The sequence below is a fragment of the Plodia interpunctella genome, chromosome 4 (genome assembly GCF_027563975.2).
Source record: "Plodia interpunctella isolate USDA-ARS_2022_Savannah chromosome 4, ilPloInte3.2, whole genome shotgun sequence".
NCBI classification, from domain to species: Eukaryota; Metazoa; Arthropoda; class Insecta; order Lepidoptera; family Pyralidae; genus Plodia; species Plodia interpunctella.
The window spans coordinates 1,596,589-1,616,845 of NC_071297.1; the positions used below are offsets into that span (position 1 = coordinate 1,596,589).

The window sequence follows — 20,257 nt, forward strand, 5'->3', positions numbered from 1 at the left end:
ACTTCGTTATTTCTGAAGTGAGATACATGACATATGGAACTGAGCGTAAATCGTAGCGGGAAATTGAATTAAAGACTGGAAACAATACGAATGAAATACATTTATTGACCACTCCTGAAGTATTTCTTTGCTAAGAAGGCAAATAAACGCGAGCGAAGCCGCGGAAAATAGACAGTGTTTGTATATTGTGTGTAGATGTAACTACTCAGTCGATTTGCAAAAATGTTTCCACTAATCAAAATCTACGTTATAGGGACCAACACTGTTCAAATTAGTTTCTATCGGCATTTCGTCTCAGCAGTGGTCGTTCCGAAATGTCAGTAGTTGTGCTGCAGTTTGTGAGAAATAACTATAAATATAAAAATTGACGAGAAAAAGTGCCTGTGAAGGTCTAACTTCTGAATAAATGATTTGAATTTGGTACTTTATAAACCGATTTCACGGGACGGGAGCGAAGCTCTTTGTTGCCGCTAGATTTTTACGAGGCTCTATTTAATATTATCCGTACATATCAAAACTAGTTACTTGATAGCGTATATTTACTTAACCTGTCTAGTTTGAAGACCTTTCCATTAATATAAGAAGAACCTAATGAAGTACTTTAATTTGCCGAATGTCTTAATGAGGCAATACGTAATTTATTTAACTATAAAGGCACGTTGGTAAGTACAATAATGTAATTGTATGAAACAACAAGGTTACCTCTTGGTAAATTTCATGTGCTCAATTGATTGCAAGAAAATAATAGGATATCAAACATTGACCGTTCTAGACGCAATTGGATCATAATCTTAGCAAGATGGATGGATTGTCGATCCATCATAAGCTATTTATTTCGTGTTATCCAATCCTTATAACTTCGGAAACGGTTTCCCTGTTCCACTCAAAAACTTTTCTTATAAGAGAAAACTTTTTCTGAAAATTGACGCAAGAAATGTGTTTATGAAAAGTTAATCGTGAATTTGGAGTGTTTAGGAAATAGGTCGAGCGCAAATCGTGTTCTTTATAAATTATACCTTCAAGTTATTTATCACAATATAAACAAACTGTATCACAAAAGACACATATGTTGCTTACTCTGAATCTCTATTAAATATATTTAAATAATTTCAATTGGAACACATGCACAATCGCTGAATCGAATCAAGTAAGTAGGTTGTCGAATCAAAGTTTCAAAAAACTCATGCGTGAATATGTATTACTTCCACGGGTACGAGATTTTACACAAAAATATAATTTGTGTCACAAATGAAAATGTCATTCAATTATGTTAATAATTTCGATTAATTTAAATTTAAACATTCAATGAAAATGCCAGAAGAAACTACGGTCAAATCAGCTAATCCTATTGAGCAGCGTTTCAGAAAAATTCGACGTTACCACTATTTCTTCTTTTTTATTCTATTTTTGAGTAAACTCCCACTATTTTGGCACTTCATCAGCCTGATATTTCTATCGCCACGTATGGATTTCTATTGTGATGTTAACAAAGGTGGTAAAAATTATTGTCCATGTGAGAACCCCAGATGGGATACGAGTGTGTTCACAAAAACCATTCAGACCAAATTTAATTTGCATTGTGAAAGACAATGGCTTGTCACATTAACTCAATCTACTGTATACATTGGTACTTTGTTTGGATCTTATGGATTTGGACGTTGGTCAGATAAGTAAGTGGACTGAGACCTTTATGGAATTTGTTACACCTAATTATTACACCTAATATAATTATTGGGAACCATTAAATTCTTAATGGTATTTCCATCGAAATATGTTTTCTAGAATGACTTTCAAAATTAGCTCTATCTTCATTAACGTGGTCGTGTTAAATATCATTAACGTAAATTTCATAACAAGTTTCCGTATTAGTGTTAAAATAATCTTTTTTCTAAGCACAGTATGCAATATTTTCGCATTTATCAATCATGGATGAACACAAATATTTTTTTTAACCTCGTAATATTTTTTTCCTCTTCAGATGGGGACGTCGTTCTGCTTGCGTCTACTCCTGTCTAACCTTAACTGTGTCTGGCTGTCTTCTGAGTTTTATGCCCGGAATTGTCAGTTTCTTGATAGTAAGATTCATAGAGGGCGCTGCTTGTGGTGGCTACGTTGTCGTGGTATTTGTCTTTCTTGTGGAATTCTGCGGTCCAAACAATAGAGAAATTGTTTCAGTTTTGTTTCATATACCACCGAATTTCGGCCACGCGACCCTTGCAGCTGTATCCTATCTGCTGAGAGATTGCGATTACTTTCAACTTGCCATATCAGTGCCTTTGATTATTTTTGTATCGATGAGATGTTTGCTGTATGAATCTCCTAAATGGTTACTGGACTTGGGTCGTCTTGATGAAGCAGCAGACGTGATGGGAAAAATAGATAAATTGTAAGTGTTTATTCATTAATTCGTTTTTGAACATATGAATTAAAACTTGTAGGTTCGGGTGTGTTACAAAACCTTACATACGTATACGAAGTAAAAAGATAACCAAAACTTTTATCTACTTTACTTACTTGAAACTTCATAAATGATCAACTCAGGGTCGGTACAGCTAGTCGGTAATAGCTATGCACTATTTTACCATACCATAAGCACTTTGAATAAGTTACTTTTAAAAAATAACATGCAAATTGATTTCAGCAATAAAGAACCCAACCCGTCCATGAAGCCTGAACTTGAAGCCTTTAGAGCAAGTATGACTTCAAATACAAAAGTCACATTTTGGGAAATTTTCAAGCACAAACGACTTACAATCAATTTCGTATGCATGGCTTACATATATTTTGTATGTGGCATGGGGTTCTATGGCGTATCACAATATATTGGTCACATGAGTGGGGATATACACAAAAATGTCGCTCTATCTGGACTGTTGCTAATACCAGGAACATGTATAGCATTGTTACTCATAAAAGTGTTAAGCAGACGACAATTTTTAATGTTGACCAGTTTAATATCAGGTGTTTTTATAATAATTGTAGTGTTTCTTAATGAAGATTTAAATCTGCTGAAAGTAATTTTTGCCTGTATTTGCAATTCCGGTTTTTATTTGAGTTTCCTGGTTGCGTTTCTTTATGGTGTTGAATTGTTTCCTACATCTATTCGATCGTCTGCATTAGGAACTTTGTCAACAATATCTAGGATAGGACAAATTGTGGCACCGCAGATAAATACACTGTCACCATTTGCAGCAGCGTTAACTTTTGGTATTATGGCGATAATTGGTACTGCCCTGTGTATTCCGTTACCTGAGACTAAAAATGTCGAACTACCGTCAACTGTAGAAGACACAAAAATTCAGGATAAAGCAAAAAAGGTCAAACATAATGTGGAGGGAGCTACTTCAGATCAGGAAGCTGCTCCTTCGAAGTAATTTTAAAAATCTCTTTTTGTTACACAATTTTTAAAGAAATATTTTTTTAGTAATTTATTGATTTCGAAATTAATATCATGTTTGTTGATTATCTTTTATATTACCTATCGAAATATTTTTATATGTATGATGATGATTTATCTTACATATTTTGTTTAGAATTTATTATTATTACAAAAGTTTTCGTACGTAAATTGTATTATTTTGTAAGTTTTATTTTATATGCCTTATCAATAAAATAATTTCTAAAATAAAATACAAATAACTGTTTAATCTAAAGTTACAAACTGGGATATTGTCTCAATAATTTTCTCTTTAGCCGTAATCCCAAGCTCTACTAGAAAGGGCTCGGACGTTCAGTGCCGTACTCATAATAACTATGTATTTTTCCAGGAAAAAAAAGGTTAATACAACTTTCTATATTTATATTAATTTGTACAGGATGTCACAATATTTGTAGTGTATCTTTTTGTTGTAGAAAGGGGTTTTAGAAATTATGACACTAGACTTTGGCATTATAAGTGTCGATTGATTGTTCCATTCCCGCAAAAGAAGGTAGTTTCTAGTTTTCTAGTACCAGTTTGAAGCAACTTCCAAGTGTTCTGAGGAAATTATTCGCTTTATTCGATCCTTAGCCGTTTTATACAACATTCATAATGGAGTGGTTCTATTGTAAAGCAAAACCAAGGTGAATCCAAAACCAAAAACTCACGTTACTTGCGTATCGGTAGCAGACGAATGATATTCGTATACACGACGATAAATAAACAGTATTTCTTAGATACCAAGTACGTCCCAGATACATGAGGCCTCGTTCCTATAGACATTTACAATAAAACAGAAAAAGCGACATTGTTATTTTCAATAAGCCTCTTTAGCAGGGATAATGAAAAAAGTTTTTATTACCGACAATGTGCGGTGGCGCGGCATTACCAGTAACGTCCTTAAATTTTACTTTTTCTATATTTTTACAACCGAAATCTGGAAAAGAGGTTATAGATTTTTTATTAAGCTTTTGAACGTATTCTAATTACAGTTTTCTCATATAATATTAACATCAAACTGTTTAAAATAAATAAATGCTGTTTATTAATGAACGCTCCTTTTTGCAATGCCATTCGTCCATCGAGATTTTGCAAAAACATTTCATTGGCATAATGAACGTTGTTAAGTAATTTATTTTGTTAATCTTTTAAAATATCATAGAAGAATGAAAAAACAGAATGCTCCATCTCGAACCAATCCGATAGAAAAATACTTCAGTGTTATACGCCTTTATCATTACTTCTTTTTCTTCGTAATATTCTTGAGTCAAGTTCCTGTATTTTGGCATTTCTTGAGCCTAATATTTCTGTCGCCACATATGAATTTTTATTGTACAAAAACTCATCTTGTTATCCGTAACGCGAGTCTTGTGAACTACTGTCCTTGCGATGAGGTGAAGTGGGACAGAAGTGTGTTCACTGAAACAGTTCAGACAAAATTTGACTTGTACTGTGAAACTCAATGGCTTATAAGTTTTACTCAGAGTATACTTTACTTGGGGACCTTGTTAGGATCAATATTTTTTGGTATTTTATCTGACAAGTAAGTAAAGTTGTTTTATGTTACAATTTTGGATAAATCATTTTCTACTGGATAGTTTTTAATTGGTTATTAAAATAACCTCTTAGAAAAAGTTTGAAATTAATTATATTTATGCTTATACTATATATTTATTTTGTACGACAAAAGGACCGACGTCTGTTCATATCTTTTATTAAACTTTGTATAAAATGTACGTTTTAAAAATAATTTTTGTAACACTTGAACATCTCTCTTGAATTTATGTTTCTGTCTTTTATGCCTACGTACTACGTCGTTTTCCATTAAATAATCCGTAGATTTTCAATATCAGATTGTAGGTAGCTTATATCCATTATGTGAACATACAGTTATATAACAGTGATAGCGACTAATATTTTAGTGATTTTGGGTAAATCGATATGAGCTTAACTTATGTAAATTTTGAATACTTTAATGATATTTCCAGGCTTGGTCGTCGTTGCGCGTGCACCATATCCATATTCCTCTTAGCAGTATCAGGGTGTCTTTCAAGTATCATGCCAAATGTGACCGCATACATATTCATGAGATGCCTTGAAGGCTTTTCAGCCGGTGGCTACATCGTAGCAAGTTTTGTGTTTGTCATAGAACACTGTGGACCGAATAATCGAGAGGTGATATCGGCTCTTTTCCATCTCCCGCTCAACGTTGGACACATCAGTCTTGCGGGAGTCTCATACTTTTTAAGAGACTGTAGCTACTTTCAACTAGCTCTTTCTGTGCCAGTATTCTTTTTTGTGTCAATAAGATATTTGACAATGGAATCACCAAAATGGTTGATGGACCAGGGCCACCTTGAAGAGGCGGCGATAATAATGGAAAAAATCTCAACATTGTAAGTGAATTAATTTTAAGCTTTAATAAGATAACGAATGAGTCGACAATATATAACGAATTAATGTACGATGAATGTTAGCTACATTGTATTGTAGTCATAACTACTTAACTACATAGAAAAACGTTTATTAATTACTTCTTTCAATTATTTTTTCTCAAGATGAAAGATACACAGATGAATCACGGGATAAAAATCCCTCAATATAATATACCCATATCAATACTAATATTGTAAACGGCTAATTGCTAGACTGATTTTGAAGAAACACTTGGAATTAATATAGTAAATGACTCGACTGGCGGTGGCTTATGTTTGACATAACCACCGCCAGCGGAGCTGCACGCGGACTGTAGTATAAATTAACTAAAACTTTATTTTCAGCAATAGAAAACCACATGGATCGTTCAAGGCAGAAATCGTAGAGTATGATGCTGGCCGTTCAAACAGTTCCAGAAAAAAGATGCATTTTATTGAAGTGTTTAAACATCGCCGACTTTTCATCAATATTAGTTGTATGTCAGCGATCTATTTTCTATGTGGCTTGGGTTTTTTCGGAGTTTCACAATACATCGGCCAAATGAGCGGTGATATGCACAAAAACGTTGCCATCTCTGGTATTCTATTAGTTCCGGCAACTATATCAGCAATTTTTCTTTTAATTTTATTACGTCGACGTATATTGTTAATGATAACCACTTTTTTATCAGGTTTTTTCATGATAATAGTTATTTTCATTCCGGATGAATTAAGCTTGCTTAGGGTAATTTGTGCCTGTGTCTGTGATTGTTTCTTCTTTATGTCATTTATTACTGCCTTCCTTTTTGGAGTAGAGTTATTCCCTACTGCCGTTCGATCGTCTGCATTAGGATTTTTATCTTTAATGTCTAGATTCGGCCAAATTGTCGCGCCGCCTTTAAATTCTTTACCAGAATTTGTTACAGGACTCGTTTTTGGTGTTTTAGCTATTTGTGGTTCAGTTTTATGTTATCCATTACCAGAAACGAAAAATATTGATTTGCCTTCGACACTGCAGGACGCGAAAGATACTAAAAAAACTCGTGCAGAAAAACAAGATAAAGGGAAAAGTACTGAAAATGAAGAAGCAGACACTAGCAAACGAACTGAGTGAACAATGGCATACGTATATATAAAACTAGTTAGTTCATCAGTGTAATAACATCTTTATTTTTATGAATTGTATACGTTTCTTTGTCATCCTAAAATTATGTTTTTAAATAAATTATTTTTATATAAGTGACCTGTTTATAAATAATTATAATGATATAAAATTACCTTGTTCTAATTTTCTCTTTATTATGAGATTTCAAGAAGGAAGGAAATAGTATCAGGTGAATTAATTGACTTTGGTCTTAGAAAATATCAGTCGTTCAAATTTCAGTCATAATTGCGGTTTTGGCTAATAATTAAGCCGAAACTTTCATTGGAACAATTTTTTTACATAAATAGTTACAAAACTATTTAGTATTTAAATAAAATAGGATTTTTTTATAGAAAATATATCAACGGAAAGTTTCGGTTTCATAGTTTCGATCGGACACTAAATAAAATTAAATATAAAGATCGGACACTAAATAAAATTAAAAATAAGTAAAGAACATACAATTTTATTTCAAGACAGACACCATCTAATCAAGTTGCGAGCATGCTTCCTCCCGGGAGAATCGTCGGATGTCAAAAACACCAGGCAAATAAAACTACAGAATTGTTGCGAACAAAGAAACTGTTGGTAACTCCTCCCAACTGTAGTTACTAGTTACAAATAGTTTGCCACGATTCTCGAACGTTCTCTGGAGACACGCAGTAAACTGTTCGATCGATTGTATGATAGATGGAGCCACACCTACACGCCATTAGTGCAAAAAAGCATTTTTCATCTTCTGAGAAATAAAAAGTTCTACTAACTTTTTATTCCTCAGAAGATGAAAAAATGGGTTAAAAGAAATAATATAATTACATATGTAATATTTGAAAAACAGACAGATAATATGCATGGGTCTATACTCAGCGGGAACTCCTGGTCTTTTGTAAAAGGTTTTTCCGTAAAATTGATCTATATAATTAGGGCTATCTAATAGTAAGACATCTGGAATTTGTTCTGGATTATTTTCAGAAATATAGGCATAGGAAAATTTTCCTTCAGCCAACGGGCCAACTTTTTTTGATTAAAGATATCAAGTGAAAATTTAGTTATATAATTAGGCGCATATTATTTTTTCTATAGGCCTTCTAGGTGTTAGATATAGACCGATAAAAGAAAGATTGTTGTACACATACTGAATTTTCTAGATAAGTTATTACTATATTTTTAAAATACGTATCATAGTAGGTTTATAAATACCACAAAATGACACTGATAGAGTTGGGTATTTGTAGTATACCTAAATTCCTAAGTTCTCAATGAGTTTTATCGGACATCCGATCATTTTCAGTTGAAATAAACATCCGCAAAGAAATCAAATCAATATGTTTTTAAAGGTCTAAGCAAAACAAGTTAAAAGCAAGTCGTACAATCCATTTGACCCTAATCGAAATTAGCTGCTAATTCTCTCATTAAACGCTTAGGATTCCTCTCGCGAGTTAAATATCCCAACGCCCTGTAATTGGCCGCTTCTGCTAAAAATATAAGTATCTCAACTACGTGATAAGACTTGCAAAATTATAAACAGAATTACGTAGATTTCTTGTGTAATCTTCTAAAATATTCAAAGAAATCTGTTGAAAACGAAGCTATTGAAATGGAATTTTATAAAGCCACTCAAAGTACTTATGTTTTAACTTCGAATGCATTTCAGATTATCTCAATATTGCCAGAGAAATCCTGACAGTATGACTGTAAAGGAAAAAAAAATAAGATTTTTCATTTTCATCAACATTTTCATTCATTAAAAATTTAATAAGAATGTTGTTTTTGAAGTACTTTCCATTTTTCTTTAATTTCAGCCGTTCATCGTAACGTTTTGACCTTCCTGAACGACAGCACTTTTGTTGTGCTTTTGTTTCGTCCATATAAGCCCTTCTTGGCTTTCTTTTTTCAAAAAAAAAAAAAAGAAAATTATTTACCTAAGTAGTTAGTAAATTAGGAATTAGGTAGTAAGAGAATAGCAAGTAGGTAGGTTTCAAGCAAAGTTGTTTGCAACCTTCTTTTAGGCGATTGTCATACCGGTTGTTGTTTCGGATCTCATCATCATCAATCAATATTTGAATTAATGTTTCTTGTAGGTCATGATCATAATTTCGATTGTTAGGTCTAAGGTATTGATTGCACAGTCCACAGCACATCAACCTACCAAAAAACTACAAATTCATTGCAAACTCGCCGTTATTACCGTACTATAGAGGTTCATGCAGAGGAACTTTATGTGCTGTTAAAAAACAGAGGAACTTTATGTGCTGTTAAAAAAATAAGTAATCATTTTTCAACATTTTTATTATCCAATACATCAATCCTTATCTTTACATAGTATAGTGAGATCTCTAAGTAGTAATTAATTAATATATTATTTATATTACCAACGGTTGAAACGACGACAATTTCAAGAATTTTGTAATTGATGCTTTCAAGTGAACCTAATTATGTTATCTCGATAGAAAGCTGATAAAATCGAAAATAAAAATCTATTAAACTGCTTTTACCAAATTTAATTACTTAATTAAAATCAAAGCTTGAAAATCTATTTGAGCTTGGTATTTTTAGACGTTTAAATGATAAGGTAATGTTGTAATAATTATATCAGTAAATATTTTGAAAATTATATTCGTGGCAATCTTTGTCAGTTTGTAAATTAATTAAAGTAAATAGAATTTGACGTAATGGTGATTAAGGTAAGTGGTACATTTTTAACCTATTAATAGTTTAGTAGGCGACTATTATGTATTTTTACGCTGATCGACCCTGGACCTGGGCATAGGTCTAGGCCCTTCACGGCTTTATTTCTTCCTCCCTATCCTCTCCGGTGAAGGAAAACATCGTGAGGAAACCTGCACACTGGTTGATTATTATTTTGTGTGTGAAATGGAGAAGGCAATGGCAAACCACTCCATTACTAAAGCCAAGAAAGTTGTTGTGTGTGTTTAATTCCACGTAATGACCACGACCGTGAGACATGGGGAATACGACTATGAAGAAGATCCTCTCACAGCCCCAAACGAAATTGGAAACAAGCATCTTCGTTTAGCGAAAGACGAACAAATAAAAACTTATTTTCAATCATAAAGCGTTTGCTAAACGCAGTCGCTTGTTTCTGATTTCGCGGCTACAAGAGGAGAGGGAGGAGAAAAAATAACATAGCGGAAAACTATTTTTAAATCACAAAATTGTTTGCTAAATACAATCAGCGATACAGATGAAATCCTTTTGAATGGACAAAGGCATCTAGGAAAATGTGGAATTAAATTTTCAAAGAACACATTACACATTCAACTGTCCGTATCATGTCGGTCTGTCTGTAGCCCGGGGAGCCCTCTGTTATGGCTGTTAGCATTAAAATGTTGTAATGTGATATTGTTTCATTGGAGATCTTTGCTTTGGAGAGGGTGTACGTTGGATTTTGACATGAAAAATTGTTTTTAGTTTTTTCTAAAAGATTAAAAGGGTTATTTTTGAACAGTCATAAACAACACAGCTTGTGTTCCATAAGCTTTGATATAACTCAAAATATTTGATAAAAGTGACTAAATTATTATTATCCTATCTTTACGCGACAGCGCCGCCGTCGGACCTCACCCGTTTGCCACGCCCGCGGTCCACTTCGGTATTTACTTTGGGACGGATAATTAATTATAGATTTATTTTTGCATGAAACTAAAATTTTATGAGTTATCAAAATTCGTCGAATACACGTTGTTGTTTATAATGTAATCAAGCTGGTATTTCAAAATTAACCAATTATATGTGTTTAATTTTGTATCTATAAAAAGTTGCATTGAATGAAATAATTTCTTTTTAAAGATAAAGCGTTTGAAGATGTATCTTCATTCGAATATGAAATGAACCTAAAACCTATAAAGTACTTATTAGTTTATACCTATTTGCTTAGGGTATTTTAAAGTTATTGTAGTGGTTACATGACCACCAAATATAAATGGTGCATTTTTTGTTTAAGGTTCGCTTCAATAGGTGCGCTTAGAGGAATACCACGCAGAGACACGCACGTTTGCTTACATTGTCTCGAGTGACATGCATAATAGCGACGCGAGACGTCGATATCTAGTCATGTTTACAATATTTGTTATTGAAAATTATATTAGTACTTAAAATGTTTTTTGTACATTTCTGTCAAAGATTTTTTGTATAATACGTTCAAAGCCTCATTTTAAAATGAACGAAATGGAGTCGTGTCAACCGTTGTCTATCCTAAATTGACACTTGAGGCGCTCTAGTCGGCCGTGATGAGCCCACACTCGCGGACCACTTGCTCCGTCGACACTGGGTTCAAGAACACTGAAAAAAGAAAAAAAAATACAAATTTATCCTTTCTACATATATATGTTAACTACATATAATAAAAGTCTCTCGCGTCTATATGTATGAACGCGATAAACTCAAACTACCGGACGGATTTTTGTACGTTTTACACCAATATTATATATTGTGATTTATTGTGTTTACAATTTATTATGGTTTTACGTAGAGCGAAGCCGGGACGGTCCGCTAGTTAAAACTAATTGCGTGTTTCGTATAAATATGGAAATTCTCCATATTTAAACGAAACTATCTCGTGCCCGCGGCGAATTTTCCACGGAAAGATTTTTTTTAAATAAACGGATATATAATGTCTAATACTATAAATGCGAAAGTTACTTGTGAGGATGTATGTGTGTATGTTTGTTACTCTTTCACTCAAAATCTACTGTACCGTAAGTTAAGGTTGTTTACTCATTAGAATTACTATGTCTACCATTAACAAGCAGATAAATGATTTACATAGTTTTAGAGACAAAAAATACTTACTTGTACCACCTGTAAATAAATCTTGGTCAGGCAGTATACTTGCTGCAGCAATGGCGGCTTCATCCAGAACTATAACCTGAAACCAGATAGTGCATGATATTAATATAATAATCTTATATGTTTCTAATTACGAATTTAGTAAACTCAATTCGAAATTAGAAAATTTCATTAACCTCGCATGAGAGGTCATCACTATATGAGTTAAAATAGTGAAGGTGGCACTTATTTAGTTCTTATGTATCTTTATGTGATCCCATTATCTTCAAAACTAGGCGCTAGTGTTAAATTCAAGAGAATGCCAAATGACGTTTCTTGCATTGAGATTGAAATCGTATAGCAAGCAATCGGCCCAAGCGTGGTGCAGTATCCTCATAACATATGTAATTGATTTATGACATTATTACGTACGTTTTGTACATTTAGCTTTTTATTTATATATATTTTTTGTGTGACAATTTTCAATAATTTTATTGGAAATACAACTTTTATTTTATTTATTTATTCAAATTTTGACATTTTTAATAATGATGTAAATTCGTCCTCCTAATTTATAATATATATTTAAGACCTATATTTGTTAATTGACGTCCTTGGAGAAAAGGCTGCGGTGAAGTTTGTTGCGCCGCTTCTTCTTCACCTGCGCTTTGGAAGTCGGCAGTAGACTTAGTTTAAGTAATTTTTTTGACGTCAATAAGTGATGTATATCATCCTAAATTGAATAAAAATTTTTGAATTTGAATTTATATTGGGATTGTGATTCGAGGTAAGTCTGCAAAGGCTACGTTACAGATACAGATTCAAATATTTAACCCTGACGTGATAGACATAGCCAATAGTTGCGAAACGTACATGTCTACACACATGGGGGCCTTATTGATGGAATTGAGATTATTAGTGACAAGTTGCTAGCACATCAACCATGAGAATTATCGAACAATATACCTATAGGGACAAATCACACAGATTCAGTTAGCCACAAAGAAAGTTGGAAACTTGTGTCATGGGATACTAATACAATATTATATACTATATTCGTATGTAGATAAATATCTAAAACCCAGATCAATCTGAAAAAGATTTTTTTTCATCTTGACCTGACCGGGGATCGAACCCGGGGCCTCCAGTGTAGCAGCCTGGCATCATGACAATTTATTAGGCGACGAAAGTCGTTGAAAGTTATAAGTTCATTCCCTTACATTCTCTTATTTGATTTTTACAGTTGGCTCGGAAGGAGGAGCATCTGAAAAAATCTGTTTTAATACGATCTCGGAACCTTACCTACAAGGAAGGCTAAAAAATACAAAAATACCTTAGGACAGCCAATGATCCTCGTCATTTGCACCGGTTCCCTCGTCCTACTGTCTTCCTCTGGAGGGTTGTTCCTCAAGGGCAGCAAGTCAATGGCGTTTGCTGCCAAGGACCATAAATGACCAGCTCCTTGGGGAGCCCTGGCCCCTTTACGGAAATGTGGGTTGATGGAGAGGTTGTGCCTCACTGAGTTTTTCCAACGCTCGTCGTTCGCTTTGTAGTATGGGAAGCGATCTCTGAAACAGATACATTTCTCGGTTATGACTTTGACCTTTAGTCAAACATAAAATTAATTATAGCGACATAGTACTTTCATTTTAATACGGCATTAGGAGATAGATAAAGAATGGAGGAAGGTTGGCGTAATAGAAGAGAGTCCTAGGCTGAGCAGTAGCAGCAGATGATGATCAGGAAGCAATAAGAAAATTAAATTGAATGAACAGTAGTTTGTAGCTTTTTGAGATATTAAAATATATAACATAAAATTTAAAGCGCCTGTGTCAGCCTTGATTATTGTGAATGTAAATAAGCAAACACACTACATAAATGCGCACAACACTTCCAGTGGTGAAATTACATAAAAGTGTTTACACTAAAAAACGATCATATATTTCAAAGAAGAAATTTCAATAAAGGTGTAATACGATGATATAAATTTAATATTAGGAAGTAAAATTCCGCTTTTTTTCAAATAAGACAAAAACACGTTCAGATCTTAAAGAATGAAGCATCTAGAAAAAAAACTTTAAACAGTTAAATAAACAAATCATAACTCAAACCCAAACGGCAAAGATTAAAATCAATGGCCCCAAAACGTCTCCTTGCGGTGCGCCCGCCAATAATGTTTACAAAGATGTGATATACCGCGGTAGCTAGGCCGCGCGCCCCGTCACCGGCTGGCACGAGGGTGATCGATAACCTCATGGAGCACGACCAATGTTCAGACCTAGCGATCGCACCCCCAATTTACCCCATTAGTAATACATCCGGTGTCAAACGCTTTGCTTAGGGCGAGTTTTGCACCTGTTGACTTTTTTGTGTAGGTGTAATGTGATGTTATCGGAGTTTAGCAATTAGGTAGATGGAAGTAATCTGATAAATGTTGTTATTTATGAAAACGGTTCTGATATTTAGAAGCGAAGAAATTTCGTGTTGCGGATAAATTGTTGTGTTAATGATACTTAACTGAACTGGAAGTTATGGTGGTCTGGGCTTATTGATGGAAATTTAGATCAAGAAATAGTAAATAGTTGCTAGCTTATCGTTTTTGACAATTCCCAGTTTTAAAAGCCTTTTTAAAATTGGGAAATATTAAAATTTAAAATTGTTAAAATATATTAAACTATTAAAAGGATTTTAATATCAACATTATTAATATGACAATTTCGCCTATAATATCTATTAATTTTATGTCGATACTGCAATATAATCAGATGCATTAAATAACAGAATCCAGAAAAAATCAATACGATACAACAGATAATGAATTAATAAAATCACCCTCGTACAGATAACAGCTGATCGCGGTGGTCCGATAAGGTAATCTATTTACAAGCTTGTTGCACCGTGATTATCAGACTAATCAGGATTAGCCATACCAATATTGTATTAAGTGGCTACCGAATGCTTTATGTCTTATTTGTTAATAACTTTTTAAGGACTTACATTAATAGCTATTACTATCTCTCTTTCATCTGAACGTTTTTATGTTCCTTCCATAGCCATTCAGGATCGGTATCTATTCTATTGATTACGTAATATTATTAAGGTGTAGTCAATATTGTCAGTTCAGGTTTTTATAAGATTTTGATTCAAATAAATATATCCTTATAGCGTGTGTTATTGTTAACACGTAAAGGCATCTGATATGACTACAAATATCGCCATTTACTGGCAATTTTATGTGTTTATATTCAAATTTTAGTACCAGCATGCAGATTTCCTTACAATGTTTTCTTCGCTGGATTCAAGTGGTGGTCTAGGAAAACGACTATATTTACATGAGTAAGGATATATGTAACAGAAATATCTACGCATTATACCGCAGATTATGGAATAAACCAAAGACGTGTCGACGTCCCTCGATGTAATATCAAGTCTATTCCCTTTGTGCGACTAATTTGATACGAGCATGAAAGCTTTTGGCTCCTTTGTCGTGATAGTTCATAATAGTGTGGAATGACTGATTGTGGTACTAATTCGTCTATAGTAGGTAAATTAGGGTGGATAAATGTAATACCATTGAATGATATGACTTTCATATGCGCTTGAGATTATGAGACTTCTGAGATCATCGGTATGTGTTAAAATTAAAATAGGTTTTCTTAAACTAACTTAGTTTCTTTGTACCCAATATTTAAATAGTTATCAAACACTATTATTATTGTTAACCATAGGTAAAAAAAAATCTATTAATATTTATAAATTTTGTTACAAAATCGTTACTGTAATTTTGTAAATTATACAATGAATTTTAAAAGACATGTTGCGCCGCATGTGTCTGTCGAAGACGAAATTTGATTATTGTTTATAGGATTATTGTTTTTCTCTGATGTTATCTTAATGAAGATTCAGATATAACCATAATATTATCATGTAAGAAATGCCATGGGCAAAAGATTGTAAATATATATGCTTAATGATGGTTTATGTAAATCACTTAAAAGTTTTAATATTTCGCAGAGGCACGACTGTGCGAACAACAAAACTTCTTGTGAATCGTTCGTCGAACATCCGTCCGCGTGTTTATCTAAAAAGCATAACCTAGTATTGACCGAGGAATCACTAAAATAATATTTTATATGTATAAATCTACTCGAATAATGAGCAAAAATTTCAAAGCCCACCTGATTTCAAACAACAAACGAGTAACTTACGATATCCATTGATAAATCGCAGAGACGGTCAATTCCCCCTTTTCCCTCAACGCCCGTTCTATCAACTCTGGATATGTATAAGGCGGTTTCCTTGGCGCAGGTGGGGTATCAGGAACCACATCTTCCTTCAAATCTGGCTCATCATCAGGCACCTTAACGTTAACGATTTCGTCCAACCGAAAGTTGAGAAGCCACGCAAGGCTCGCACAGTCATTATCATCATCAGCGGACTTGGAGTACTTTCTTCGTCTCCATTTATTTCTGTCAGTCTGTTTCGCCGACATGTTTGACAGCACACAGCCGCGGGTGCACTGAGGTGATTTTGATTTTCGAATTGTTCGCGATCGGCTCGTGCCAGCCAGTGCTATCTCTTTATCGTTGAGGTTGAGTTTGCTCGTCGATGGGAAAAGTTTTGTATATATTTTTTATTTCTATTTTTTTTTCAAAATTTGAAACAGAGACAAACATTTTTTTACTGTGTGTGGACAAAATATTTATTTGTAATAGTTTTTTAAACGACAATTCGAAATGTTTTTTTTTTTTAATTTCGGTCTTACCAAAATTCTGCGTGTGTTTTATTTTTATATTTTTAAAGAAAAAATAAACTGTATTTAATCCACAGTTTTTTCTACAATTAATCGTTAAAAATGCAATTACCCAGTTGGAGTTACGTTTGTTAACATTTTTAACATTAAACTTTTTCGCAACGTAATGAAAGAAATAAATTAGTACCTATTTCTGGATCAAAGGGCATACATTACATCTGTAGCTACATTCAGCAAGCATTTACTAAGTCCACGGAGTGCTAGCAATGGAATGGAGCCAATGCGATCCGTCGCCACAGATTCAATTATATGCAGTGCTACTGGAGTGCCAACATATGGATAGAGAGAGTACTGAATAGGATATTTCATTTGTTTATTTTAAAACTTTCTCTCTCTGTTGCAAGTTCCCGGTTGCGACGCCTGTGACACCGCGAAGCGTCAGCATAACAAATAGCCTTAAAATTTTGAAGACGAAACTGTGATTTCATAAACTACTACCCACCTTGGGAATGCTATTTTTTGACCATATGACCAAGGAATCACTAAAATAATATTTTATACAAACGAGTAACTTAAGGAGAATGATCCTTAAGAGCAAACAGACATAGTGTGTGTGTGTCCAAAGCTAAATTACATTTAGTTGGTTTCGGTTTAATTATGATTTTCTCTAAAGAAGCAAATTTTGTGTAGGTCTTATAAAGATAAGGTCATAAATAGAGAGAGAGATAATAACATTGTCTTATCTAGCAAGTTACATCAGTGACGTCTTCGACCGCGGCGCACTGTGCAATGCACTTGCACTTGAATGCACTAATCGGAGCAGAGTCGGACACTGATAACGTCTACTATTTGTGGCTCTGGTCGCACTGTTCTCGGAAACTACCATACTGAATGCAGATTAGAATATGTATTGTGTGGGTTGGTGAATGAAAGAGCACTGTACTGTAAACTGAAATCCTTGAAAGAAGGCATCGCTGTGGAAAAGAATATTAACAAGTTTATTTGTTAGACAAATTAAAAAGCCCCGACTTTTCATATTAATTTCGCTACAAGTTTTTTGAACGGCTAAACCGATTCTGATCAAATATATTTAAGAACGGTGGTTCTTAGCGTAAAAATTAGCAATGTATTAAAAAAACCGCATCAAAGTCACCCATTGATTAGCTACGATGCCACGTACACAGACAGACACACTTAGCGGTCAAACTTATAACACCCCTCTTTTTGCGTCGGGGGTTATAAATACTCCATTGTAATAGCAGTGATATAAATTAAAATATTTTTTCTGTCATCACGTTCATTTTGAGCCAATAGAAGAAGAATTTAAAAAGTGATTTTTCCATAATATAATGAAAATAAAGAATCTCACATCAATTAGGTTTATACTAGCTTTTGCCCGTGGCTTTAACCACGTGAACACCACCTGCCCTTGTCTAGTTTCACTAAGTCCTAATTCTCATTTGAAATTTTAAAGATCATTTTAACAAAACCTAACCTTCCAGCAAAAGATAACTATATATTTGTTAGTTAGAGTTACATAAAATTATATTGAACCCAATAATAATATTATTACAGTGACAAACCACTAAGATCCGCAATACGTGATCCATAACACGGTAATAAAGCTCATTATCTTGTTAACGCCACTCAGTATTCCGATGCGGCAGTACGGTCAACTGAACATCGAGCCAGTCATAGGAAATTCGCCCTTGATACTACATAATAAAGGTTCATGAAGGGTAACTTGACAGGCAAGCAACTGTCGCTGTTGAAAGAGCTGACTGTACAGGTGTGTCATGTCTAGTTGGGCAATATTCTGTAATAGGCAATCGGACCAAATTTTGTATTGACTAATCTTCAAACGCCTCACTAATTATACCTATAGAATTAGAACAGTAAAAACATTTAACAGTGATGGAATCAATTTTTTCTTAAAACTCAAAAAAATATAAAAAAAACATATTTAACCTTTGCCTTTCTTAAGGTGGATCATCGTCAACTTTGACGTTTTAACGTGCATAAAAAAAAGCGCAGAGTACGCGATTTTGTCTAAAAGTGAGCAGCACGCCGGTTAAAATCAACGTCAAATTTGACGGTGCAACTAACGCTAAGTAAAACTAAAACTTCCCTTACTAGTTGTAATCGAAAAGTTGAAAATCAACCAGATATAAACAATTGTGACAATTACTTTCATAAAAACATTCGCCTTTAATATTAGGCACTATAAAGCTATTTCAGATTCCATCCGCAAATAACAAACAAATATTTCTCGGAGAATTTCACATATGTAATACAGCATCTCCCCGCAGCCCATCCCACGATAGTGTGTATTTCATCTCCGGCTAAGACAAACACAACACCTCCGTAACCACACATGGTGAAAACCCATTTGCAGAGGCACTATTCTGTTCATCTTTGAATTTTACTCTTGGAATTTCTGTTTTGTATTTAGGTATATACTTTTTTGATCTCGGGTAAAATTATATTTCTTATACAACAAACTCATATTTTCTGCAATATAGATACCTACTGTCTGGTAGGTATATTGTAGAAAATGAGGTTGTATCAAAAATGCTAATCTCATTTATAATGTTGAGAGATAAAAATAAAAATATTTTATTGTATTTCCCAAATGGGTTGTCGTCACACAGGCGGCCCGTCGTAAAATTACAGGTAGAGGTACTTACGAATCTTAGAGATTTTGAAATTACTTTTTTTATTGACTGGGATTATAGCTATTTCGTTTTTGGGACTGCAATACCCCCGGATATTGCTGCACAGTTATACTAAATGCAATCTGAAAAACGCAAAGGTTATAAAATAATCTTGATTGTGCATTTTCAAATCAATTAAAGAAGCCTATTCATTTAGAAAGTTTTGTCTCTCTCTCTCTCACTCATCTGAGCGTTTACCGAGTTATTTCCTCAGCTACTTCATAAGACCATAAAATATACAAGGCACTTTAAATCTTCCAGAATAAGCCTTTCAGGTGTATGGGCAAGGTCAGTCCCTCTCTCCAAGTCTCGACCCTTGTCAATGGACCGCCAATCAATATTCGCGCTCGAACACACGCCAAATATTAACTTCTTCTTATCCCCTTTTGCTTACTAAATGTAGGCTTTTAGCTGGTAAATATAATAATACCAATTCTGTGTCTTCAAGACGTAAGTAAGTAAACTTTCAAAATTTCTATATCAACACGCAATAATTAAATAAAATACTATATAAACACTAGATAGTATAAAACAAAGTGCCTCACCTCTGTCTGTCCCTATGTACACGATCTTTAAAAGTACGCAACGGATTTTGATGCGGTTTTTTTTTTAAGTGTGTTTCTTTATTTACATGTATAATTTATTATTTACCCATGCGAAGCAAGGAGGGGCCGCTAGCTAACTAATAAAAAGGGGGTTACGGATAAACACAAAAAGGAAAAAACGGTTAAAATCCCAAGTGACAAAACAAAATGAAGGGACCTAATGGTTTAAAATTATAAGTACCTACTTTAAAAGGCAGATATTTTTCAAATCCGGTACAGTCAACAGCACATCAATCTAACCAAATTCATTGCATATTGTTCTCAATCACACATTAGGAGCGACGCGCAGTACCAATTAATGCGTGACATAAAATCTGTTTTGATTCCAGTCGGGAAATTACGTGCCATCGCGCATTACGACAGAAAATAAACCAAAGAACCTAAAAATCAAGTTGCACCGAATCGCAAAGGGTTGTTACAA

At 33.9% G+C, this 20,257-nt stretch overlaps 3 protein-coding genes across 3 annotated transcripts; 2 read left to right on the forward strand and 1 right to left on the reverse strand.

The window, feature by feature from the left end:
- The first annotated feature begins 1,191 nt into the window (after nucleotides 1–1,191).
- Nucleotides 1,192–3,607, forward strand: LOC128669566 (solute carrier family 22 member 1-like). Its single transcript, XM_053744473.2, has 3 exons — nucleotides 1,192–1,670; nucleotides 1,979–2,386; nucleotides 2,642–3,607. The coding sequence occupies exons 1-3, from the start codon at nucleotides 1,306–1,308 to the stop codon at nucleotides 3,372–3,374; spliced, it is 1,506 nt and encodes a 501-aa protein (XP_053600448.1). The 5' UTR covers nucleotides 1,192–1,305; the 3' UTR covers nucleotides 3,375–3,607.
- Nucleotides 3,608–4,426: 819 nt separating this feature from the next.
- LOC128669565 (solute carrier family 22 member 1-like) lies at nucleotides 4,427–7,103 on the forward strand. Its single transcript, XM_053744472.2, has 3 exons — nucleotides 4,427–4,961; nucleotides 5,407–5,814; nucleotides 6,199–7,103. The coding sequence occupies exons 1-3, from the start codon at nucleotides 4,585–4,587 to the stop codon at nucleotides 6,944–6,946; spliced, it is 1,533 nt and encodes a 510-aa protein (XP_053600447.1). The 5' UTR covers nucleotides 4,427–4,584; the 3' UTR covers nucleotides 6,947–7,103.
- A 2,172-nt stretch (nucleotides 7,104–9,275) lies between these two features.
- On the reverse strand, nucleotides 9,276–16,272 carry LOC128669567 (hepatocyte nuclear factor 3-beta-like). The gene is made up of 4 exons (XM_053744474.1): nucleotides 15,973–16,272; nucleotides 13,098–13,332; nucleotides 11,789–11,864; nucleotides 9,276–11,278 (listed from the first exon to the last, which is right to left on the reverse strand). Exons 1-4 carry the CDS (start codon nucleotides 16,254–16,256, stop codon nucleotides 11,214–11,216), a joined length of 660 nt encoding a protein of 219 aa, XP_053600449.1. The 5' UTR covers nucleotides 16,257–16,272; the 3' UTR covers nucleotides 9,276–11,213.
- Nucleotides 16,273–20,257: the final 3,985 nt, after the last annotated feature.

Bases quoted from the DNA above. Each gene is read 5' to 3' on its own strand.
- LOC128669566 (XM_053744473.2), top strand. From the start codon at position 1,306: ATGAAAATGCCAGAAGAAACTACGGTCAAATCAGCTAATCCTATTGAG. The intron at 1,671-1,978 runs GTAAGTGGACTG...TTTCCTCTTCAG, and splicing joins TTTGGACGTTGGTCAGATAA to ATGGGGACGTCGTTCTGCTT. The intron at 2,387-2,641 runs GTAAGTGTTTAT...AATTGATTTCAG, and splicing joins ATGGGAAAAATAGATAAATT to CAATAAAGAACCCAACCCGT.
- LOC128669565 (XM_053744472.2), top strand. From the start codon at position 4,585: ATGAAAAAACAGAATGCTCCATCTCGAACCAATCCGATAGAAAAATAC. The intron at 4,962-5,406 runs GTAAGTAAAGTT...TGATATTTCCAG, and splicing joins TTTGGTATTTTATCTGACAA to GCTTGGTCGTCGTTGCGCGT. The intron at 5,815-6,198 runs GTAAGTGAATTA...CTTTATTTTCAG, and splicing joins ATGGAAAAAATCTCAACATT to CAATAGAAAACCACATGGAT.
- LOC128669567 (XM_053744474.1), bottom strand. From the start codon at position 16,256: ATGTCGGCGAAACAGACTGACAGAAATAAATGGAGACGAAGAAAGTAC. The intron at 11,865-13,097 runs GTATTTTTGTAT...ATCTGGTTTCAG, and splicing joins GGATCATTGGCTGTCCTAAG to GTTATAGTTCTGGATGAAGC. The intron at 11,279-11,788 runs GTAAGTATTTTT...TTCTTTTTTCAG, and splicing joins TTTATTTACAGGTGGTACAA to TGTTCTTGAACCCAGTGTCG.